Source organism: Herpailurus yagouaroundi, unplaced genomic scaffold (genome assembly GCF_014898765.1).
Source record: "Herpailurus yagouaroundi ecotype Mexico unplaced genomic scaffold, PumYag 247, whole genome shotgun sequence".
NCBI lineage: Eukaryota > Metazoa > Chordata > Mammalia > Carnivora > Felidae > Herpailurus > Herpailurus yagouaroundi.
The window spans coordinates 370784-395201 of NW_024412464.1; the positions used below are offsets into that span (position 1 = coordinate 370784).

Here is a 24418-nt window from a genome sequence, read left to right on the forward strand (position 1 = left end):
TCTGATCGTGCCCTTTGAGATGTAAGTGGTATTGAGGATTCTCATTTTGTAGGCAGGGAAACTGAGGCTCTCTAAGGTTAATAAGTAAATTGCATAAAGTGAGGCAACTTGTGAGGCTTACAAATGCAGTTCAAACCGAGGCAGTCTGACCGCTCAGCCAGCTCTTAAGTGCAAGCCTGAGGCCAGGCGTCACGGAGGTCCCCTGTGTGGGTGCTTTGGATCCCCTTTAGAGTGGACATCAAGAAACTCCCAAGCCCACAAAACGGGCTCCTGTTGTACTGTCTTTGCTCTTAAAAGTCAGACAATCTTTTCCGAATGACCTCTTCGTTCCTCCCTTCTTCACCTCCTACACCCACAAGTTTTGTCTAAATAGGTATGTGGTATCTTAACCACGAACTCCATTATCCTTCAGAGGGTCTCAGACAACCAGAGGATTTCAAAGACAGAGAGTCTGTCTCTGATTCTCAAGTTTGAACTCTTGACCAGTTCTTGGGGGGACTTCAGTGTTCACTCACCCGGCCAACCCTCCTGTGTCTGGAAGATGTTAACTTAGGCCTGGATCACTTGACAGTTTTTCTTCTTATTGAGTACACATTTTGTATCTGTGCTCACCCTTAAGGCTGTCACTGCCAAATGTTTTCAAAGAATATGGATTTATTTGTAGTAAGAAGAATAGTAGGCCAGATCCTGAAAATGAGGTAGAGAAGCTAGACGACACTGGAGAAAGTTGGGGGCGGGGAGGGCTGGGGTAGGTACGGCGGGCTTTCCAAAAGCTGGTGTATACCTCAGTATCACCTCAGTGGTCAAAAAAAGAGGAAATCTCTGAAGATTCTGATTTGATAGAGGAGGGGCCCCAGACCCGCATCCCCCTTTTTGCCTGGTAACGCACTCCTCCCTCTTGCTTCTGAGGAACCACTTTCCATCCCCATCACCCGTTCTGCACCACTGGCTCTAAACGGGAGACAGTAGTTAAGTCAGACCAAGTGAGTGCCTGGCGGAGGAGGGCACCCAAGCCTATTGAACCATTTTTGTTTTTTCATAGTAGAAAGCTTGATAACAAGACAGACTCCGAGGGTGCTGTCTTGGGCCCACTCCCATATCTTTCCCTTGAAGCTACTAATAACAGGCCCACAAGATTCAGGGAATATACACACCTGTGTCCACCAGCTTCACATTCATTCTTGACCAAGATTTAGGGAAAACAATCTCTTGAGGCTTCCTTAAGGTACACTTCTTGTAGTGGGAAGTGTAATTTTAAAAGAGATGGGACAGTGGCAGAGGGTTTTGGGCATGAAGTCTCTAATCCTTAGCTGCAGAACTCAGCCAGGCAAGATTTACAAAAGTCTTTGAACATCCTGGTTAACGAGTTACCCTAAATTTGTGAGGCAGATGACAGTTTGTTCTCATTTGATAGAGAAGGATGTTGAGGTGAAAAGACATCGTGGTAACCTGAGATCATAGGTGACCGCAGCCAAAATCCCGGCGCGGAAAACACTGCCTTTCACCACATTCTCCGAATGTCCCGAGATGATGGGATGAATCCATCCTGTATCGCCCTCCAGGAACATAGTAGTAGACGGGTTAGTTGTAGGGAACAGCTTCTTCCGCATCTTGCTGTTCGCTAACCCCTTCCCTCTGAGCTGACCACACTTGGGGCTTGGGTTTGAGTGCAGCCTCTCGGGTGTTTCCAGCTGTATTGTCACCATGGCAGCGTGTGTGGCATCCTGCCGTTTGCCTCCGGCCCCTCTCGGCTGCCGGTGTCTGTTTCAGGGTGGGGTGTTTGTTATCTGGGCCCAAGCAGCTGGTGGACTTTTTCCTCCATGGAAGAAACCAGGTTTTCCGGCTCCCTGCTTTACTCCTGCTCTGGCCTCCGGGCTGCTGTGGGTGCCCACCTCCTCCTCTGATCGTGGATCCTTGTTAGTCTTCTTTTTTCCTGAGAGTTTGATCTTCTCAGCCTCCTGGAGAAGCAAATCTCCATTCTCCAAGAAACTGTGGAGCCAGGTCCTCTTCCTGCATTTTCCTCCATTCAGCTCCACTGGTAGAGCTAGAAAGCTCTCCACCCTTCCCCAAGAATAACAGCCAGAAAGAGGGGGAAATCACATGGGCTGAGCACATGGTGGGTACAGACTTAGCTGAAGAGTTCAGATCTATAAGGAGGAAGGGCTATCGTGATGTCCAAGGTTAGAGGATCTGTTGAGCTGGACCTGTCCTCTGAGGTCTTTTCCCGATAAGGGAACTCGCATTTCTAACCTGAAGAGTCCCCACTAGGCCCAGTTAAGCATTAGGAGCCACTATGGGTCTGAGTGACAGGTAAACGGGGGAAACAGAAAGGATGACTTTAAAGGAAGGGGATAAAGGTGTATACAGAGGAGTCAGAACCTCAGCACTAGGTTCGAGGCCCCAGGATGCCCACCCTGTAAAATTCAGCTGAAGTCTTTTTCCACGTGAGCCCATAAAGGAAGAGGGTGACCAGTGAGACTTGTGAGCTGGAGGTGCTCCTCAGGGCCACCTCGCATTTCTCCTGAGGACCTTGTAGTGGCAGATCACCTCCTTGATGTAGACGGTGGCTGCTGCAGGGCCGGCCCCCACCCAAGGACCAGGTGCCTGGGGGCTGGTGATCCAGTAATGTTTGAAGTCTTAGGTGTATGATTTGCTGTTTGCAAAATTGCGCCTCCCTTTTAAACTTACCTTCATCTTACAGCAGCCAGTGAGGAGGAGAAGGGGAGAGAGCTCATTCGACATTAACAACATTGTCATCCCGATGTCTGTTGCTGCAACAACTCGTGTAGAGAAACTACAATACAAGGAAATCCTTACCCCCAGGTAGGGGCCCTAGATAATTGGCTCCTCTCCCTCTTCTTCCTGTTCTTGGCCTTTTCCCCTTTTTGTCACAGACCTTGGGGTTCTAGCCTTAGGTTTTGCCTTCTCCTTAAGAGAAAGTCTTAACCTGATAGGAGTGAAATTGTTTCTATATACAGTTCTCTATTATATGAGCACCAGCCAGACCACAGGCCACAAACTGGCTGCAGCTATGTTTGTTTGACAGCACTGAGGAGTTCGTTGTCGGCATCAAAGCAGGATTTCACGTATGAATCTTTGTTTCTAGCCTTTGTTGACAACTCAGAAATTGGGCAGCCCCGTACAGCCACTCTCACAGAGTGGCAGTCAGCTGGGACTGAATAGCGGTGGTCCCCTCTAAACAGTCCCTTTGCTTGAGTTTGTCACAGTCTCCCAGCCTGTGTCCTGTTGGGGCATTGGAGTGTGGGAGCCTCTTTCAGAGGCCTTGGGGGCTACCAAGGCCGAGCCGTGAGAGGGCAGGGTCGTTCACAGGTGCCCAGCTCTCGTTCTTTGCACAGACACACTAATTCTGCCCCGGTTGCCTAGCCCTCACAGTTGTCCCTTCTTGATTTTGCAGCTGGCGGGAGGTCGATCTTCGGTCTCTGAAGGGGAGTCCTGACGAGGAGAATGAGGAGGTAACAGCATGGTCATTCTCTGTTAGGAGATGCGCGCGCGCGCACACACACACACACACGTGCACACATCCCAAGTGCCTCAAGACCCATGGGTGTCAAGTGCAAGATCATTGCATTCCTGTCCGGATGGGGAAGAGCCTAGTAAGGGCTGGGGCTTGTTCTAGAATTGATCCACCCATACTTAAACTCGGCTTGCTGGAGGGGAGAGGGGATCAGTGAAGCTTTTCTCTCGCAGGTCGAGGATCTATCTGATGCAGCCTTCGCCGCCCTACATGCCAAGTGTGAGGAGATGGAGAGGGCTCGGTGGTTGTGGACCACGAGTGTGCCACCCCAGCGGCGGGGCAGCAGGTGATGGGGCAGGCTCAGGTGGCCAGGCCTGTGAAGGGAGGGTGGGCAGGGAGTTGGCCGCTGTGTCTGTCTGTGGAACTGCCACTGCCCCACAGGCGCTCTGCATACTCCTCCACTGGCAGTGGCCCTGAGCGCAGAAGTTCCTGGTGTTTGGTGGAACTGATGAGGGCACGTGGTCCCGTGGCTGGGTCCTTGCTGAGTTCTGGATGACTGTCCAGTTGTGGCAAACTTTCATGCTCTCCTGGGCTCCGGGTGCCAGCTGTCTGTGGCATTAGGATCGCATCGCTTCTCGGCCTTTTGGCTAAGACCAAGTGTAGTGTCTGTGGCATGAGGAGGCCATTTGCGGGTCGTGGTGATTTAACCAGGGGAGCTTTGGAGGCCTCACCCAGGGTAACCTTCCTCAGGACAGTGGAACGGGGGGTGGTGGTCGTGCATAAAAGAACTGACCCATCCTGTCTCCATTTATTGTAACAGTGGCAGAAGCCCTCAGGATTCTCAAGTAGAAAGATTTAGGGCTCTTGTTTTTGCCTTTTTTCCCTTGACTACAGTTTTCAAAGTCTAGACTGATTTCCCTTTCCTGGGAATTCACTGGGCACTGTGCCAGAGAGTAGCCCCTGGCATTGTTCAGCCGTGGCCTTCTCTTGGGATGATGGGCACACAGGGCTCTTACGACTGTCCTGTGTGCCCCCTCCGCCCACCCCGCCCCCTACATGGTGGTGGGAGGAAACGAGAGGACGTGTGGTTTCTGGGAAAGAACCGTTGGGTGTCCATCTCCCTCGGCTCCTCTGGTTGGGATGCCCTTTTCACGCCTCCTCCCCATCCGCCCAAGATAGAGCGTCATCCCCCATACCCAGGCACTCAGATTTGCACTCGTTGGTGTATAGGTCTTACAGGTCATCAGATGGCCGGACGACCCCTCAGCTGGGCAGTGCCAACCCCTCCACCCCCCAGCCCGCCTCCCCTGATGTCAGTAGTAGCCACTCTTTGTCGGAGTTCTCCCACGGTCAGTCCCCAAGGAGCCCCATTAGCCCGGAACTGCACTCGGCGCCCCTCACCCCTGTGGCTCGGGATGCTCTACGACACCTGGCCAGTGAAGACACCCGCTGTTCCACACCAGAGCTGGGGCTGGATGAACAGGTGAGGGACGCATGGCCTTTGGGTGGGGGGATAGAGCAGGGGAGGGGGACAGCCCCTGTTGAAGATGGGTCTGCGTCATAGGACTCCCCTCCCCATTTTATTTTACTTTTATTTTATTTATTTATTTATTTATTTTTACTCCCCTCCCCATTTTAAAGGGGACAAGGGGCTGCACTTGAAATCGATCTTCTGAAGGTGCCATGGAACTGCCGGCTCTGTAAGGGCTCTTCCTGGACCGCTCCAGGAAGTCTGGAGATGGGTCATGGACTTGAATCCACGCGTCTCGGGCCAGGGCCTTGGGGCGGAACGTAGTCTGGAACCGGCTTCTCACCATGGCGGTTTGTCTCCCCACAGTCCGTCCAGCCGTGGGAACGGCGAACCTTCCCCTTGGCATACAGTCCCCAGACGGAGTGTGAGGACCAACTGGATGCACAGGAACGGGCAGCCCGCTGTACTCGGCGCACCTCAGGCAGCAAGACTGGCCGAGAGGCAGAGGTGGCCCCCACCTCGCCCCCCGTTGTCCCCCTCAAGAGTCGGCATTTGGCGACAACAGTCACAGCTCAGCGTCCAACTCACAGATGAGCGGGATACGAGAATCTAAACAGACTCACTAACTATTGGCATTAAAGCTTCAGAAATCTCTGCGTTTGATATTCAAACATCATATGCCGGAAATTTTCACAGTTTTTAGTGAATTTAAGGAATTTAGATTCTACTTTGGTATTTTTGTTTTGTTTTGATTTTTGTTTTGTTTGGTTTTGGTTTCCATGTTTTGTTGTCACACACCTGAGCACTTCCTCCAGTTGGCAAACAGAAGTTCAGGATAAGACCCTGCTGGCCTGGTCCTGGCACATCCTCCGCACTGTTGAATCACTGGACTTAGCGATGTTAGGTGACCACCCCCCCCCCCCCCCCCCGCCCCCGCCCCGCACCTGTGGACAGGGTGGGACAGCCACGTGGGCAGAGGGAATGGCAAGCTCCCCGCTCAGCGTTGCCGCCTGAGGTCAGGGTAGGGGGAGAACAGCACACTCTGGACTCTCACCCTTTCTCCTCTCCTCTCCTCCCATCGGCAGCCCGGCCCAGCTCTGGCCCTCCTGGCCGGGTCCCCCTTGGCCATAACCGCCACCTGTTCCGAACTCTCAGTCGACAGAACGGCTTCCCTTTGTCATCCAGATCTTGGAGACCTAGTCTGGGTTTCCGCTGCGTTTGGTCCTCTCTGTTTTGACTCCTCCACTGCAGTAACGTGACTGCGGCTGCTCAGGTCCCTGCCCCGCCCCTTGCGCTCCCTCTCTGCTCCCCGATGCCACCCGCGCACCCACACACACCAGGCCTTCCACCCGGATGTTTTTACCAACTGTGTCCCCCGTCTGTGAAGGTGGGGTTAGGGCTACTTCCATTCCCACTCCTCTGCAAACTGGGGGGTCAGGGACACGAGCAGTCATCTCCCCTCTAGGATTCTGTCGTCGTGGATTCATTTGGTCCCATTTCCCCCACACGCGCTTCCCCGTTGGTGTCCAGCCTTTCCTCTCCCATGCTCCCCTTGCCTGTGGAACGTTGTCTGGTCCCAGCTGTGGTTCCCATCACTCCCTCATCACCCCCCTTGGTCAACCTCGTGCCTGTCTCATGTATGATCACGTCACCAAAAGGGGGGGGCAATAAGAACTTCTTTATTTTTATTTTTATTTTTTTTTGTTGCCATTTTGTAATCGTATAAAAATAGTAGACAAACTGCTTAATGGTTGGGGTTTTTTCACAATTTTCAACATTAGTGATTTTTTTTGATTCTGTTTGCAAGTTAAAGGGTTTGTCATTGTTTCTTTAAAAACAATAATGCACCATATCCCTATGCATAAAGTGCTTCTTCTATTTATAAGGTTGAAAATTCTGAATAACCCTTTTAGCATTGTTAAAAAAAAAAAAAAACAAAAACAAAAACGGAAAAAAAAAACCTTGTATTTTGTAAATATTTTCTTTTCCTGCTTTGAGCTGTGTATTGGCAGCGAAACATGTAGCTGTCTTTGTTCTATAGAAATGCTTTTCTTCAGAGAAGCTGATCTTTGTTAATGTCTTGATTCTGTTCGCAAAGCACAGACTAGTGCTTAAAAAAAAAAAAGGAAGGAAAAATTGAAAAAAATAAAAAAAAAAAGTTACAGAACGTTGTGTTGCCAGGCCTTTGTTGACATTGGACCGGGTCCACGTCGGGGGTGGCAGCTTAGGACCCTGTCCCACTGGAGCAGTTAGTTCTCTGGGTCCCTGGACTTGCTCTGAACCTTGGGAAGTCTCCGTTCCGTCCTTGGGCACCTGGCAGGGCCACCTGATGGTCACCGGGGAGAGGATGGAGTCGGGGTGGGGGGGCAGTAAGGGGTGCCCAGGGTATAGGGGGCTCTGTGTAGATAAACTTTTTGTTGGGTGTAAGCAATTGGTCATTGCCTCTTGATGTTCCTTCTCTAGTGAGGCCAGCAGTATGACATCTTAGAACTGTTCTGAATTGCTCTCAGGGAGATCCCACCTCTCACCGCTTTTTCTGGGGTTGGGGTCAATGAGAATGTACATACTTCGTAGCATCGTTCTTCTGAGGAGCCTACGGGCTGGGTTTTGCATGTACGAGAGAAAGACGCCGGCAGGCCTCATTCCCTTTTTCCACGGTAGTCATCTGGCGATGAGCGCCGAGTCGTGAGGGAGCCTTTCTCTCTGGCCGCCCTGTTCCTGCGTCTGTGGCTGCACTTAAGACCTTCTCTGCTTAAGCTTCTGCCCGAAGTGGCTGGAGTGAGCACAAGGGGGAAAGCGGAGAAAACCGGTATTTTGAAACTTTGTATGAAAATTGAAGGGCTCCTTCTTAGGACCTTGACCTAATTACTAAAGAACAGGAATTAATATGGCTACCGTTTGGTATTTGTTTTCTTTGTGGCATTGCTAGGGGCTATCTGCTATCTCCGTGTAGCGGACTCCTTCCCCAATCTAATGAGGACCCGAAGGAGAGAGGAATGCGGCTCCGGAAGCCTGGAAGGAATCTAAGCCTTGGCGGGCCTGGTGTTCTGCTCCAGCCCCGGGCCTCTGGGAGCAAACGAGATCTCCTACACCCGCTGCAGCCGTGGCCCCTCTGAATATGCCGGTGTGGGTCTTAACAGACTCTGGAGTTGGGAGTGCAGCCTTGTGAGCCCACCTACAAGGGTACTGGCCTTTCTTTGAGTTGGATCGGGCCGGACTCCCAGCACCAGAATCAGAATCGAGTGAAAATGAACGAGTCTTGAGAACTCTTCCTGCACCTGCAGGCCCCAGAGAGAGATTTTAGCAACCTTGACATTTCCTGCTGGGAGCGAAGTTCTCTAAGGTTAGGAAAGGACTTGCACATCGTACATCCTGAATCATTTTCTCGTCCTTTGAATCCACGCACGGAGACCTTACTTAATCAGTAATAACTTTATTTCCAAATTCACTTTTACAGCAACAATCAGTGTAAATCGTTTGTTAAAACACACAATACATCATATGGACGTTCACAGACAGGAAGCTAAGCTAAGATGGTTTCATGTCCCTCCCCCCACCCTCAAAATTACCAAAGAAATCATGGGACTTGCGAGTGCCAGAGATTGTCCTGCCCAACACTGCAAATTCACGGGGCTAAGTCCATTAGGAGGGGGGACTCTGGGCCGGTGCCCAGGGTAACCCTTTTCAGAGCTGAAGAGAAACCAGAAGTCTCGAAGCCACAGGTCTGCAGGTGCGACGAGCTGACCACCTCCACCTCCACCCTCATCCCCACCCGATGGCCTGACTTGGGGACAAAGACAAAAGAGGGGGGAAGGAAGAAGGAAGAGCTCTCAGCAGCCGCTAGCACAGGCTGCACGTCCGCAGCAGCAGGTGGGAAAGGTGGCGTGGAGGCTCCGGCGGCTTGGATAGATGGAAGGGTGCCGGGGTCTGCGGTAGGCGGGGCTGTGGGCCCGGGGACCCCCGTGAGGGGGCAGCTCTGTCTCCAGACTCCTCCCCAAGCCTCACTGCCTGCCCCTGGTGGGGAAGGAGACGGGGCCAGCTGGCGGGACCCCAGGGACCTCTAGCAAACGTGGGTGGTCCGAAGAAAAGGGTTACTCGGTGGTTGCTGCCCTCCAAGACTTCCCTCTGCCCATGGTAACTATCTTACAGGTTCCTCCCCCCTCCCCCCAGAAGCACGACAAGCAATCGCAAGCAGGATACAGTCTCCGCGTTGAACGTTGAAGTCCGTTTAAATAGAACTACGGATAAGTGAGTGGAGAGCTTGAAGGAACCAGGCGCACAGCACAGCCCACCCAGGGGACGCAGACCGGACGTCGGGGGAACGGGGGTGGTCGAGAGTGCCCAGCCTGGTGGTGGCGGGGGGAGGGGAGGATTGTCCTCATTGAAGGTCACAAGCCAGCATCCCTTTGCAATCTCCCTGCCTCACTGACCTGGTCACCCTAGACCGTGATCTCTAGGCCGACCCCAGCAGTCCCCACCCCGCCCCCCTCCCCGACGAGGGAGATCCCGGAGCCCTCTGAGCAAGGCCCTCAGGATAAGGTAGGGCAAGTGCAGACAGAGGCGCAGCCAGAGTCCGTGGCAACGCTGCGGGGCCGCATCTCTAAGAGCTACCAACTCCGAACCACAGTTCCCTTCCCTTCCTCAGAACCCTTCTAAGAGCAGCTGGGGACTCCAAGCGGCAGAGAGCCTCACGGCGGGTTAGTTCTGGGCCCAGATGACTCCTTGCACGGAAAGCTCGAGCTGCAAATGAAGCCGCCAGCCCTAGAAAGGCGGCCCTGGACGCCCACCAGCCCGCAGGGGTGCCTTAAACGGTGCCCAAACCGGAAGTGGCAGAACTGGGCCTGAGGTCGCTGAATTTCTTTAAAATGGCGATTTTCCACAAAGGCTGTCTCCTCTCCCCGTGGCAGCAGACGGGGCTTGTGCAAGGTCAGCGGGGGCCCCCACCAAGGCTCTGGGGACGGCATCTCCTGACTTGTCACCCTGCTGCAGTCAGGCAGCACGGGCCCCCGGGGCTCATCCGGGGCGGCCAGTCCATCCAAGCCCTGCTGTGGCTGGAGGGCGCTTGGTGGGGAGGCTGGGGCTGCCCTTCCAGGGGTACAGCTTGCAGTGGGACCCCAGGCCTCTCCCCGGCTGGTCCCGGGTTCCTTTCTTTTGTGACACAGGGTGTCGTAAGACCCTCATGGCTGCTGGGGGCTTCTGGCTGTGACCGGAGAGGGCCATCTCCTTGCTGCAGACCAGGCCGGCCACAAGATCCACCTCTCTCTGCCCCAACAAAGGGAAGTCCCAGCCGGGCGGCAAGGGGGCGCCGTAGCTTCTGCCCCAGGATCCTGTCCCAGTCCTGTGCTCTGGGCCTTCCTCCAAGCTGAAGGTTCTCCAGTGTCAGAACGTGGTCCCAGATGCCCCGGAAGCCTTTCAGATCAGGAGGTTGTGACCGGGTAGAGCCACACCGGCCACCCGGAGCCAGGCCCCCCGTGTGGGAGGGAGAGACATCTAGGACCCCCGTGGGGTGGGTTAGAAACCTCTTCACAAGCATTTCAAGATACATGCGTCCTTTTTTTTTTTTTTTTTTTTTTAACCTTTTCATTATCAAAGTCACTCTGGTGAATCCAAGCATAAACAGACAAATCAGACTACAATGCGACAGGGTGCAGACGGGGAGGGAAAGGTGACGTCTATGTATATGTTCAGCTGCTCCAGCAGGACAGACAGCACTGCTTCCAGCTGGGACGGGGTGGGGGGGGGGGAGAACCATTTCCGAGGGGGCGTGCTCCCCTCCCGGGGTATGCAGGGCTGAGCGCTGGCGGGGCCCTCGGAGAGGCTGGCAGTCACAAGCTCGGGTGGAATCGGGGCACAGAGTGTGGCCCTGCCCCAGGGGCCTTGCCTGCCTGACCTGCTGCCGCCTCTGGACCCAGGACGGCCAACCTGCTGCCGGTTCAACTCAGGAAGGGGACCAGGCCTTCTGGGAGGAAAAGGCTCTCCAAGTAGAAACAAGGCCAAAACATCCCGGGTCATTGCTGAGCCCACCCTGGCTCACGTCTGCGAGGAGAGGTGGGGGGTAAGGGACGGAGTACGGTCATCAGGTTCATTGTGAGGGGACACACCGGTTGGGTGAGTTATAACTTAAACCAAGGGACCGAGATCTCACCTTGTGCCTGGGTTTTGCCTTCGCTCAGACACCCCTTTATTTGAGAGCAGGTGCCTCCTGCGTCTGAACAACGTCCAGTGCTGAGAAAGGGGCGTGGTGAGGCTGGGAACTCGGGACAGTGTGACATCATGAGGGGGACAGGCAGTGACTGGGCTCCGCACAGCAGACACATGGGCATGGTGGGGGGAGGGAGGACAGGTGGCTGCAGTGGCCACGGGAGGGACAGGAGGCTCAGGACCCACCTCCCAGACCCCAGCACGCTCCAGGGATGCCAGAGGCCCAGGCTTGGGAACAGGCGGATGCCCCCAAGAGGCACGAGTCCTTACAAAGAGAACTGGTTTAGCCCTAAAGTCCCAGAACTGTGAGGTGGCCAAAATCGTGGCTGCAGTTCCAACCTTCAGAACTCAATAAACAGGGTTTCCGTGGGGCCCCCACGCTGCGGGGAGGGAGAAAGAGGCCAGCGCTCGGGACGTCAAGGTCAGTCTTCTCTGAGGAAGCGATCCACAGGGTGCCCCCCTCCCGCCAACCGACCACCTCCTCCCGCCAACCGGAGCCTTTCTCCCACGGGCCGCCCGCGGGGACAGTGGCACACGGGCCCCGCGGCGGACCCCGGGCCACCGAGCACAGGGAGGCCGCCTGGCGCGAGCGAGCTGTGGGCAGCCGAGGCGGTCTGCCCTTCCCGCTGTCCTTCCAGGCAGAGAGCAGTGGCTCCCCGCCCCCCCCCATCACCCACTCCCCCACGGGCCCTTGGGCCCCAGCCCTCCCCCCCCTTCCCCTGCCTCAGCCTCTCCGGGGCTCCTCCCCCAACCCCCACCACAAAGTTGACATCCGCCCCCGCGGCTCCCACACGGCACCCGGTTTCAAATCCGTTGCTGCTGCCGCTGCCTCTGTGACACCCCCAGGACAGGGCAGAGCAGGGGCGCCCGCAGTCCCTTGAGATTCCCCAGAAGCAGCTCGCAGAGCCTCTCCTCCCTCTTCTAGGCAGAGGGGGAAAAAAAAAGAATCAAAAGTAATTGCCCAAGGAAATGGTGGGTGTGGTCGTCTTTTTAAATGTTTTTTAAAATATTTTATTATCGCCAGCCCACCCATCAATTTGGAAAGCTGGAATTTGCTCTTTTTCCCGTCACTGATTTTGAAGTCCCGAGCCAGGGCCGAGCGACAAAAGCAGGTTAAAGTGATTAACCGATTAACCGATCTGTGAGGAGCAGCTGGGGGAGGGCAGAGGGCGAAGGGCCAGATCATTATTCTTTTTTTTTCCACACTCTCTCTCTTCTCTCCACGATTATTGACCGCCCCGGGGGCCTGATCACAAACCCTGCTTGGCCAGGGAGGCGGACACTTCGTCGGCTAGCGTGGCGAGCTGGGGCGAGTCTACCATGTCGATGCTGCCCGTGGAGGACACGTTGCTGAGGTGCCGCGGAGACGTGTCCCCAGACACCACGGGCGACTTGTACACGATCTCCGCCCCGTGGTCTGTCTTGGCTTTGGCGTTCTCGCGGAAGGTCAGCTTGTGGGTTTCGATCTGCGAGAGAGGAGGTAGTTGGGGGGGGGAGGGGAGGAGGGGTGAATTAAGCCATAGGAAGGGGAGCAAGTCCTGCCTGCCCCCTCCCCCCCCGGGGGGCCGCGGTGACCGTGGTCTGGTCTGGTCACCGTCCCGGAGTGAACACCTGCGCGCGGGTCCTCCAGCGCCTGCCTGCCAGCCACCCGCGTCCCTTGGCACCGTGTATGAATATAGCCCTATGTGCACGTCATTTCACACACGTGTAACCGTATCCTAGGAGCGGAATGGCTGGTAGGTCAAAAGACATGTGCATTTTATCTTAATAGATATCATCAAACTGCATGGGGCGCCTGGGTGGCTCAGTCATTAAGCATCTGACTTCGGCTCAGGTCATGAGCTCACAGTTCATGAGTTCGAGTCACCCATGGGGTGAGCTCAAGCCCCGCTCCGGGTAACGCATGAGCCCGGGGGAGGCCCCGCTTCTCTCTCTCTCTCTGCCCCTCGCTTACTGGTGCCCTCTCTCTAAAAAAAAATATTACCCAATTGCAAAGTAAAGCATGAAGGAGAAGCTGGAGATGATTAAGGGACATCCCCAGAGTCACTGCCGTCCAGCCGTGAGCCACACACACTCCTCCCCTTCGCCTTTGACTGAGGACTTTGGAGGTGGCGGCAAGCATGAACCGCCCTGGAAGGTGTGCTAGAAACGATGGTGCCATAAAGTCCTTTTTCAAGGAGAGAAACAATGACAGGGCCAGGAGGCCAGAGGTACTTAGCTCCAGAGGATGCCCACGACCCTCAGAGAGCCTGTGTGGCAGATGTGAGCAGTTATAAGAGCTCCTGCTGAGCCCGGAAGTGGCGGACAGGAATTCTCTCCTTTTTTTGGGTCCTAAGACCTTTGTGCATCTGGCGAAGCCAGAAAGATGGACACAAGCGGGCAGGCGCTCAGAGACCCACAAGCGTTCTGCACAAACTCGGGAGTCCGTGGACCCCGGCTGAGAAGTCCCCGTTGTGGTGGGGGGGGGGGGCTTGGACGTGGGTATAAGTCCCCAAATCTCCCAAACTGAAGGGCGCTCTGGAGACGGGGGTCCTGCACTCCACCGCTTGTTAGAGCTTCCTGCCCATCACAGGAGGAAGTGGGGGACTAGACAGGCAGGGACACTCTGGGGTCAGGACAGTGACTTCTGAGTGGTGGGCAGGGCCAGGCCCACCCTTTCTCAGCCAGCACAGAGGTGAGTTAAAACGGAAGTTCACACTCTGGCTTGACTCTAAGTCATGTTCTTAGCTGGTTACAAAGTACCAGGAACCTTCCAGAACACCATCTCCTTTGGGTTTCAGCACCACCCAGGGATGTGGATATTTCGGTCCCATTTTGCTGAGGGAGAAACGAGCTGAGAGCACTTGCCCGGCCTGCCCAGGTCCCACCTCCAAGCAGAGTCAAGCCCAGAGCTTTGCTCAGGACATAGAAGCTTCCAGAGATGGGCAGAGACCTTCCTTCACCCAGGGAATCGCCAATGCCCAGGCCTTAAACTGGGGAGGCGGTCAGGTGACAGAAGCTAGAAGAGCCACCTGGCTTTTGCAGAGAACCTTCTCCACAACCTCAGAGAACTGGGCCCTGCCTCACTTCCCTTGAAGCATGCGGCCTCCCGGCCCCTCTTTTACCAGGGACCAGGCACTGAGATGATATTTCTGCACCTTGGAAGCCCAGTCTGGGGAACCGGGTCCACCCTGCTGTCCGGGGTGGGGGTGGGGGGGTGACGGGGTGCTGCGGGGAGCCAGAGAGCGCAAGGCCATCCAAGGGCGTGAGTACCCCGCCCTCCGCGCCCCGGCCTTCGGGGAGCTCGTCTGTGGTCAGGTCTGTCCTGAGGTCTCAGTCTGTGGCCTCTGCTTTAAGTAAAACCACACCAGCCAGTGCTTCTCCAGAACCGCCCCCTTGGGCTTTGGCCTCACACGCGGCATGGGGCATGTCCATTCAGAATGAATGGTGTGACGGCTGCCACTTCCAACCAGCTGGGCCACTTTGGCCAGTGCCCTTTCTCACGCTGGGTCGGGTCTCAGAGTCTGTGCCCATTCTGGGACACCCCTTCTCCTTCCACCACCCCTCTGTCAGCTGCTGGGGGGCACTGCAAACTGGAAAATGAGCCACTTCCAGAAGTTCACGGCCGCTGGAGTGGGTGGGAACCCCCCAGAGAGCGCTTTGGCTGCGTTTCTGCAGCAAAGAAGTACAGCCATAAGACCACATCCTGTGATGCGCCCGGAGGGAGCCTGCTCAGGGCCGCAAGCCCTGGCTTCCCCTTCCCCCAGCTCCCACAGCGAGACCCGAGGACTCCAGAAACTGCCCGGATCGCCGAGGCCCTGGGTCCAGCAGCCTTCCCCGTGGACGATTCTGTGACCGACAGGCAGGGGCTCTGCGGGAATCTGGATTTCAGCATCACCGTTTTGCTCTGACTGCCTAGTGACCCACTTACAAAATCAGGTTATGCTCCCTTTACTCGTTCTGGTGCGCTGGGGTTGGCCTTGGGGATGGATGGCCACTTCCTTCCGTGGACGCTTGCCAACCACAGGGCCGACCGCCGTCACGGAGGACAGCGGCGCTCACCTTTCCGGGCATGAAAGCATCACCTGGGGGCTTTACAGACTCCAGGTGCCCAGGCTGCACCTGAGACCAATCAGAATCTCCAGGTGGGGTCTGGGCATCAAATCTGGCAAGGCTCCCAGGTGACAGCAATGGCCGGCGAAGGTGGCTCACCCGATGAGTCCTGGTGGTCGCTGAGAATCCACAGGAAGCCAATTAGTTCAGGCCCCTCAGCTTCCCTTCTCTGGAAAACCGGACCAGATTCGTGCGCCGCACTCCATTAACAGCCATGTCTAAATGCAGCCTCCTCCCCACCCCGCCCCCTTTTACCTTTTTATTCCCTCCACCAGGGACGTGGGTGATGTTATCCAGGGACCCGATCTTCGACTGGACTCTGTCCTTGAAGTCCAGCTTCTCAGATTTTACCTCCACCTGGCCGCCTCCTGGAACACAACACACACGGGGGCACCAGGCCTTGAAGGAGGGCTAAGCAAGCCATTCCAAGTAGACCCCAATCCTTCGGAGTAGACAAGACGGTCCTTCATTTAGAAGGTAGTCTGGGCACAGGTAAGAGCCCTTCCCAAGGGCTGGACTGGACAACAGTTTGCTCTCTAACCAAGGTGTGCATCAATATTTGCTCAACAAATTCTTCCTCCTTAGTTCATGCAAAGGTCAATGACAACTCAGGGTAGGAGAAAAGATTCTAAATTCTAAAGTGGTCGGCTTCCAAAGAGTGAAGTCTCTCTTGGTCAACTTCCTGTAAAGCCACAGCCCTGCAAGGCCTCAGAGTGAAACTAAATGGCCAAATGCACCCTAACGACGGAAGGGCCCTGACCCCTCCCCCTCCTCGGACACTAGGCGCCGCACCCGAGTGTGGGAGACGCGGCCAGAGAGGGAGACAGACAGACATCCTTCCTTTCTGGGGAAGGATAAGGCCACCCAAGAAAGCTGCTCATGGCGCGAATGGTGGCACAGCTGAGGGATGGTTTTCGCTGGGAGAGACCAAACTCGCACAACAAGTCTAAGGGAAGCCGGAACGTGATGAGAGACGATCCGGACTACATCTCTGCCAGCCTTGTCTCCCCTCCCCACAGGAATGCTTCAGCAAGTGCGGATTCAGCTCTGAACCGGGCCCACGGCAGAAGTCCCCACTCTGGACCCCCAGGCAGGAGTTAGAATCTAGATCTACGCTGGGCAATACGGTAGCCACCAGCCCCATGTGGCTACTTAAATTTTAATTAAATACAATTAGCTCATTTTGTCCACTGCGCTGGCCGCATTTTCAGTGCTCAGTAGCCACGTGTGGTTGGGGGCCACCGCACTGGACGGAGCAGGTCTAGAACATTTCCATCAGCGCAGAGAGATCTCCAGATAGCTCTGATTTTCTTGTGGTGTGGGAAGGGGAGCGGGGAGGGAAGCATGGCAGAGCTCCAACGGCATTTACTGTCGAAACAAAGTCACGGCCGGAGTTTGGCAATGGCTGGCGCAGGCGGTGACGTGTCCCCTGTGTGGGCTGGGAACCAAACTGGAACATCCACAGGCCAGCCTTCGGGAGCCAGATCAGGCTTGTCCCCAGCTCTAGAGGCTCTGTGTGCAGCCTGCTTGGAGAACCAGGTTAGGGCTTAGGACCCGCCCCCCCTCGTCACGTTGGCTTGGCCACCATGGCGCCCTGCTCAGGAGTGAGATGGGAGAGCCACCCCTCCCAGGGCCCAGCAAGTTCCACCTTCGATGCTCCCCTCATCAGCCCAGCCCATCAATCCTTCCCAGCCACTTTAGGAGAAGGCACCACCCAGTCCCGTCCCGCACCTCCCCCCCCCCCCACCACCTTCCCCGCCTTCTGCAAGGGCTACCTGGCTTATGATGGATGTTGCCTAGCGAGCCACACTTGGAGGTCACCTTGCTCAGGTCCACTGGTTTGTACACTATTTGCACCTGGAGGCGGGAGAGGACGAGGGAGAGACAGAGAATAAAACAGGATGATTTAATTACGGGTGTAACCCCACGAAAAGCAGCCGTGTAAGTCGAGGCCCTGCTTGGACGGCGTTTCCTGTCCGCCGCGAGGAAGGCACCCGGTCATGGTGGGAAAATGTGTTGTTGGATTTCTGCCAGCCCTGCCCCAGGGGAGGTAGGTCTTCAGAGAATGACTGTGGGATTGAAGTGCCCTCGGTCCCACAGGGGGAAAACAAGGGTATTTGTCACTGTGCAGGCCCCACACCGTTCGTTTAAAAGAGTCACTCTTTCCTGAGCTGAAAGTGACGCTGCATTCGGTGGGGACAAAGAAAGGAGGGATCCATGGGATCCATTTGTACCGCACTTGGACAATCTTGTTGGACAAGCCAGAAAGCCACATCTGCTGGTCCTCAAAGAGGAGCGGGCAGAGTGGGGTCGGTGGGGGCGCTTCCTCTCAGGAGAGGCTCCCACAAAGCCCAGCACCGCGGCAAGTGTGGGGACCTTCGGCAAGCAGCGCCCAGAGCGGTTTGGCAGCTTGGAGGGAAGAGCCCGCCGGCACCTGGATAACACAGCGTCCCGGACATTTCGGTTCTCGAGCTCAAGGAGCAAAGCGACAGCAGGAGACGGGCAGACGGCACAGAGGACCCAGCAGGTCAGTCCCCGAGAGATGGAGCACAGCTCGGACACACACAGGGCTCAGAACCGGCCCGGGGCCCAGCACGCAGCTTGGCCGCACTGCCCACTGCCCACCCTCCCGAGGGGAACGACAGCCGCTGAGCGCCCCACCGATCTCAGCCCGAGAACCGACTCCCTGGATGGGATCGCCCACAGGGAACCCCGCATGGGCAGATGGGTTTTCTGGAGGAAGCCTCTAGAAAGGCGTGTCTGTGAGGGGGTCCCTGGATGGTCACTGAGGGACACTTCCCAGGGCCTCCGGCAACCACCCGTGTGAGGCCACAAGAGGCCAGTCACCACGGAGTGGGAGCCCGGAGTTACCCAGGAGAGAGATGGCCTCCAGCCAGAGAGCCAGACAAAAAAGGAGGGAGATCTACTTCTGTCTAAATCACCTGGAACAATTCCAAATGATTTTAGTTAATTAAAATCATGCTGGCGTTTGCCACTTCTTGATGGAGAGTTGACCGAGGCCAACAGGCGCCCTTGGCCTGTGTCTGTGGAGTGAGGCAAGGGGAGAGCCCAGGTGTGGCAGCCGGCACCCGTGCAGGTGGACGGGCGGGGGGTGAACAGTCCTGAGGGAACAGGGTCTGGGAGACAGCGCGCTGAGAGGCAGGGAAGGGGCCACGGGAGCTCCTCCTGGCACGAGAGAGAGGGAAGTAAATTCTGTGACCCAGACTTCCCTCTTTCCCCTCAGCCCGGATGAGGTAACCTGGGGAGAGGAGGGTGTGCAGAAGGAGGCAAAGGGGACAGGACTGCCTGAGGGTAGGAGCCAGTGCAGGGGCGGCAGGAGGAGTGGAGGCCCCGGGGCAGAGCGGGGGAGGAGGCCAGGCCTGGAGTGGAGCCCAGAGCCCTCGGGAGGCAGGGAGGATCCCAAGGTGGACAAGGGAGCTGGGCCTGCCAGCTGGGACATCCCCTCCAGGCTAGGGAAGGGAGGCCCACAAGCCAGAGGCCGGAGGGCCCAGGCCAGGGGTCTAGCGCCCCCAAAACACCTGGCTAGGTGCCCAGAACCCCCAGCCGCCTTCCACCAGGAGAAGAGCTTCCTGTGAAGGTTCCTACTGCAAACCAGCAGTGGCCACGCTCCAAGGACAATGCTCAGGGCCAGCCTGAGATATCCCGCGGCTCTTTGCCAGGTCACATAGGTTAGCCGGAGGCGGGCAGAGAGGGCGGGAGCACAGGAGGTGCCCTCGAGGAAGTCCCCTCATGTCCTGGGCACTGCCATCAGCAGTGGGAATGTACCGTCTGCCCCGAGCTCACGCCTGAAGCTACCTCTGGACCCCACAGCCCAGGCCCCACCAGCACAGCCTCCTGCCGGCCGACCAGACAGGAGTTAAACCAGAGAACAGGCCTCGCTCCTCCGGCCAGAGCCAAGGTCTGCAACAGTGATACCAGAGATCCAGGCGGAGCTAACACAGCAACCAGCACTCTGCGCGGAGCCCACGGTTGTGGGCCAGGGTGGGGGGTGGTCCTCACACCTTCCCCTTCCTTCTGGTAGCAGCGGGACAGGAGAGCAGGGTTGGGGACACAGAGGAAAACGCTGAGCAGACACTGGTGAGGAAGCGTTACGGAAGCGCCATGCAGCTCAGGGCGGGAGACAGACTCACATTGCAAGAATAAACCTCGGGGCTGGGCGCAGAGGTGCGGGCCCAGGCTGGGCACGTTCTGGAGAGACAGCCCGCCTGGGGCTACCACTGTCCCCCGCCCCCTGCCACCCTCCTGGCTGCCAGCCAGGAGCAAGGCACCTGCTCTCAGAAACCGTCCCCCCAGCCGGGGGTGGACCTCAAAGGGGCTCGACCCTCCCACTTTGATGTGTTTAAATGTGGTTTCCAGTCAACCCAGAGGCTGGGTTAGGGGCCGCAGAGAAGAGGGGCCCGGCCGCGGGAGGCCCAGTCCGTACCCACGGTGAGCGACCACGGAGTGGCCGGGAGGGGAACAGCAGAGCTGATGGAGGTGAGAGGTGAGGAGGCCGGCCCCAAACCTCAGGGACTCCCCCACTAGGGACACCAGGCGTCCCCACGACATTTGGAGGGAGCCTAATGTAAAAGGCTCCAAGGCAGCATTTCTCTGTCAACTCCCAAGCGCCGCAGGCAGGGTCCCCTGTGCACTTTTGGGGGCTATTTTTCCCCTGAAGTCTCTGCCAGGAGAGGGGCCGGTTTTACACCTGAGCCGAGGCTTGGGGACCTGCTCGTCCCTCGCAGATGCAGGAGACAAACACGAGCAGGGACTGGACTTTTCCTGCTCTGAGTGAGGACAGCAAAACATTGCGTCTGCTCATCAGAACGGACGTGCCAGCCGCCCACAGGGCTGTCCGTCCACGGGGGACGAGGGGACAGAGCCCAGTCTCAGACGCTGCCCCTTCCCTCCCAACCTCAAACGGGCGGCGGGGCTCCCAGGAGCCCGTGCCGGGCGGTGGGTGGGGTGGACCCGGGGTATTATGCCGTGAGGACCTGGCCTCCAGGTTTGGGCCGGAGAGAGGCTCAGCCATCCTCCTGTTTCTGCAGAGGCCGGGGGCCCCACAGGTACTGGGGTCCCACCCCTCCTAGAACCGTGGACACGGGTGCAGGGAGCCTGGGGGGCACAGACTCTGCCCCCGAGGGCGGTTTATTCTCTGCAATGTCTCACAAGTGTATATTCTCATGCCGCTTGTTACAAACCAGAACCACGGAACGGGCCCAGGGAAAGTGTGACGATACTCACACTGCCGCCTCCTGGCACGTGTTTGATATTATCCTTTGAGCCACACTTGGACTGGACGTTGCTAAGATCCAGCTTCTTATTAATTATCTGCACCTTCGACAGCCAGAAAAAAGGATGAATGTCACATCACGCCCAGACGCACCTGCTCTGCCCTGACACACTCCGCTTCCTGCCTTGAGGGCGGGGACCAGGTTCCAGGCGGAGGGCAGGAGGTCTGAGTCACAGCTTCCAGGCAGCCCCCCCCCCCCCCCCCCAGGAAGGCGGTTCCGGAACCGTGAGTGACTGCGGGCGGGGCAGGCTCCACCTCACCGAGCTGGGTGTGCAAAGCACAGCCACCGGGAGGCAGCTCTTCCCTTCACCAAAGGGCTGCACCACGGAGGCCCCCCAGAGGGCACATCTGAGGCCTGGAAATTGCAGCTGAGCGGCCGCCAGGCTGGGCCGGAGCGAGGTGTGCTCGATGACGTGTTTAAATGAATGAATAAAAAGCGCCATCTGTGTCCTCATTCGCGCACACCCACCAGGCCCACCAGAACGTTCGCGAGACCTTTCTGTGGCTGTGCTCAAGCCTGTGGGCACTGCGATTACATACAGATAGATCTCCCTCTATTTTAATCCCAGACCCCACCCAGACCTAGAATTAGAATCTCTGCCTCCCCTTGGTGCTTCGGCCGCACGGCGAGGTTTGGGGATCGCTGCCATCACGGGGAAGAGACACAGATGACTCTGGAGAAGACGGATCCAGACACCCCTCCACGTGAGGGCTTTGGCACCTGGAAGGCAGGGTAGGTGCCTGACCTTCTATCCATCGGCTCGCGCTTGTCCACAAGGCCGCCAGGGGCTTAAAGGGAAGCGGGCACATGTTCCTGAGGAGCTGTGGTCCAGAAAGCTGTGGTCCCCCTGTGTTTCTAAGAGGCTTCTCTCTCCAGGCACCAGGGAGGCGGTGCGGGGATATCACTGTTTTAGCGGTGAGTGATTTTTTTACCCGATTTGTCTAACAACGGAAATGCACAGACGACCGTGGCACAGAGGAGACCTCCCCGTTACCTCTGCTGGGGCTGGGCGACCTCTTTATCACAGGTGTCTTGCCCCACAGGCGCTCCCTGCTTGCAAACTGTGCCTTAGTTTCCCATTCATCGCTGATAACCGCGGCCAACTGGATTTCCCGAGTAAGAGCCGGCGTGGCTCTCTGAAACTCTGGCAATGGCACCGAGATCTCAGCGTGGCCAGGCGGGGGCCGTGGCTCCAGAGACGCAGGATCCGTGAGGATGGCTGTGGCTGGGGGTCGGAGCCCTGGCCCGGCTCCTGCGGGTAGAAGGGTCCCAAACTCTGACCCAGGAGCCACAGTCAGCCATCAAGGGTGCCACAGGTCCTCACAAAATGGGGAAATGAGGACGTGATAGCAAAATTCTGTCCATCCTACTTGTTGGTGTGAAAATGGCCTTTCCTTTATTAAATTATTAGTTATCACATTACATTGATAGTAGACCATATTTAGCATTTTGAGATGTCCTTAGCCTGACGGAATAAAAACAGAGTAATCTTCTCTCGGACCCCATCCCTTTTTTTTCCCTTCGTTTTCCTGGTCTGGATCTAAAAACCTGGTAAGCCCATATCTAACCCCCCATTTTTTCTTTCTTTCTTTTTTAATTTTTTTTCAACGTTTATTTATTTTTGGGACAGAGAGAGACAGAGCATGAACGGGCGAGGGGCAGAGAGAGAGGGAGACACAGAATCGGAAACAGGCTCCAGGCTCTGAGCCATCAGCCCAGAGCCCGACGCGGGGCTCGAACTCACGGACCATGAGATCGTGACCTGGTTGAAGTCGGACGCTTAACCGACTGCGCCACCCAGGCGCCCCTCTTTTTTAACTTTTAATGTTTATTTTTTGAGAGAGAGAAAGAGACAGAGCACGAGCAGGGGAGGGGCAGAGAGAGAGGGAGACACAGAATCCGAAGCAGCCTCCAGGCTCTGAGCTCTCAGCACAGAGCCCAGCGTGGGGATCTAACTCACAGACTGTGAGATCATGACTTGAGCTGAAGTCAGACACTCAACCCACTGAGCCACCCAGGTGCCCCCTAACCTCCCTTTTTCATTTTCTTTTATGTTCCTTTAAAATAAAAAGCTATGGGGGAGCCTAGGTGGCTCAGTGGGTTGAGTGTCCGGGTCTTGATTTCAGCTCTGCTCATGATCCCAGGGTCGTGGGATCGAGCCCTGCCTCAGTGTGGACCCTGCTTGGGATTCTTGGGATTCTCTCTCTCCTTCTCTCTCTGCCCTTCTCCCCTACTCTCATGCTCTCTCTCTCTCTCTCTCTCTCTCTCTCTCAAAATATAAAAATAAATAAAATAAAAAACTATGTATTTTTCATTAGAAAAGTAACATAACATTATGATTTTGAAAAATAGTTTAAACAAAGCAAAAAACGGTTTTCCTGCCACCCTACCACAACCACAATTTCATTTTGTGATATTCCCTTGAAATCACACATATATAAATAAAACTACCATCATGTACATATAAATGGTGGTAATTACTTACATACAATAATGTATCTTGCTTTAACAAGTAACATCATCTGCTAAGCATCTGCCTTGTCTACAGTCATCAGAAGGATTATTCTGGGCACCTGGGTGGCTCAGCCGGTTAAGCGTCTCACTTCCACTCAGGTCATGATCTCACGGTTCATGGGTTCGAGCCCTGCGTCAGGCTCCATGCTGACAGCTCAGAGCCTGGAGCTGCTTTGGATTGATTCTATGTCTCCCTCTCTCTCTGCCCCTTCCCCGCTTGTGCTGTCTCTCTCTCTCTCTCTCCCCCCCAAAAAAATATATATATTTAAAAAACTTTGTTAAGAAATAATAGGTTCTATTCCATTTTGTGTTATCTGTGTGATCAGACATTTGTATCGATTCCATTTTAAATAACAGGAACAGCCTCACCATAAATATCCTTCTGCAAGGAGCTCTTTCCATATTATGGATTATTTCATAGCAGAGTCCCAGAAGTAGAATTTCTGGGTCAAAGTAATAAATACCCTAAAAATTCTCCGTACACCTCTGCAAGCAGCTTCCTGAAGGGGCTGGGTCACTCTACCCTGTGAGCACCGCTGAGAAAGTCCATTTCACTGCACAGCTCCCAGCATCAGGCATGTAAAGAATCGGTCTGCTTTCTTTGACTTAAATAAATGGGGTTGCATCGTTGGCTTATTCTGCATTTTTTTTATTACAGAGTTGCTCCTTTGCCCCCTTTTTGCTCATAGGTGACTTTTTTCCTACAAATGTTTACATCTTTATATATTCAAAGTCTTCCTTTGTCTTCTCTTCTCTGTTGTTTTAAAGTATACGTATTTTGAAGAGGAGACAGAGCACTGCGAGCAGGGGAGGGGCAGAGAGAGAAGGAGACAGAATCCCAAGCAGGCTCCGCCCTGTCAGCGCAGAGCCCGATGCGGGGCTCGAACTCCGGAACCGTGAGATCATGGCCTGAGATCACAAGTGGGACGTGCAACTGACTGAGCCACCCAGGTGCCCTTCTTCTCTGTTTTTAAACGTAAACACCACCCTCATCTGGGGTGAATGGGTTGGGAGAATATCTAACTCCACCTCATCCTTCGCACCTGCCGTGCCCCTAACTTAGTGACGAGGAGGCCACTTGAGGCCCCGGGAGGTTAAGTAACCTTCTCAAGTCAGTGGTACAACCACAGGCTACCTACCTACCTGCGTGACAACAAAGTTTCGTCCCAGCGGTCCTTAAGCCGGGGTTCTCATACACCAAGTACAAACAACACTCTCTTGTGAGCCTCAAAATTCTCTCCTGCCAGCAAGGGGCTGCAGGGACAGTGCCTCGGCCCCGGGCCTGTGCTGGGGCAGCAAATGGAACAGGCTTTCTCACACTGCTTCTTAAGGAGCTACCGCCGCCCTCTGCATAGTATCTTTGAATCCCTT

The 24418-nt window shown here is 55.7% G+C and overlaps 2 protein-coding genes across 19 annotated transcripts in view; one reads left to right on the forward strand and one right to left on the reverse strand.

The window, feature by feature from the left end:
- Positions 1-7071, forward strand: part of KANSL1 (KAT8 regulatory NSL complex subunit 1) — a 185319-nt gene extending 178248 nt beyond the window's left edge. For all 4 annotated transcript variants that reach the window (XM_040460062.1, XM_040460059.1, XM_040460061.1 and 1 more), the window contains 5 exons: positions 2702-2823; positions 3416-3473; positions 3709-3821; positions 4706-4958; positions 5313-7071. In XM_040460062.1, the coding sequence (XP_040315996.1) occupies positions 2702-2823; positions 3416-3473; positions 3709-3821; positions 4706-4958; positions 5313-5540 (774 nt within the window). In that variant the 3' untranslated portion in view covers positions 5541-7071. The remainder of the gene's footprint in view (positions 1-2701; positions 2824-3415; positions 3474-3708; positions 3822-4705; positions 4959-5312) is intronic.
- A 5060-nt stretch (positions 7072-12131) lies between these two features.
- Positions 12132-24418, reverse strand: part of MAPT (microtubule associated protein tau) — a 96423-nt gene continuing 84136 nt past the window's right edge. For 10 of the 15 annotated variants that reach the window (XM_040460067.1, XM_040460065.1, XM_040460063.1 and 7 more), the window contains 4 exons: positions 20484-20576; positions 17015-17096; positions 15495-15607; positions 12132-12613 (listed from right to left, as the gene is read on the reverse strand). In XM_040460067.1, coding sequence (XP_040316001.1) covers positions 12398-12613; positions 15495-15607; positions 17015-17096; positions 20484-20576 — 504 coding nt within the window. In that variant the 3' untranslated portion in view covers positions 12132-12397. The remainder of the gene's footprint in view (positions 12614-15494; positions 15608-17014; positions 17097-20483; positions 20577-24418) is intronic. The other 5 variants (XM_040460069.1, XM_040460070.1, XM_040460076.1 and 2 more) reach the window with 1 other exon arrangement.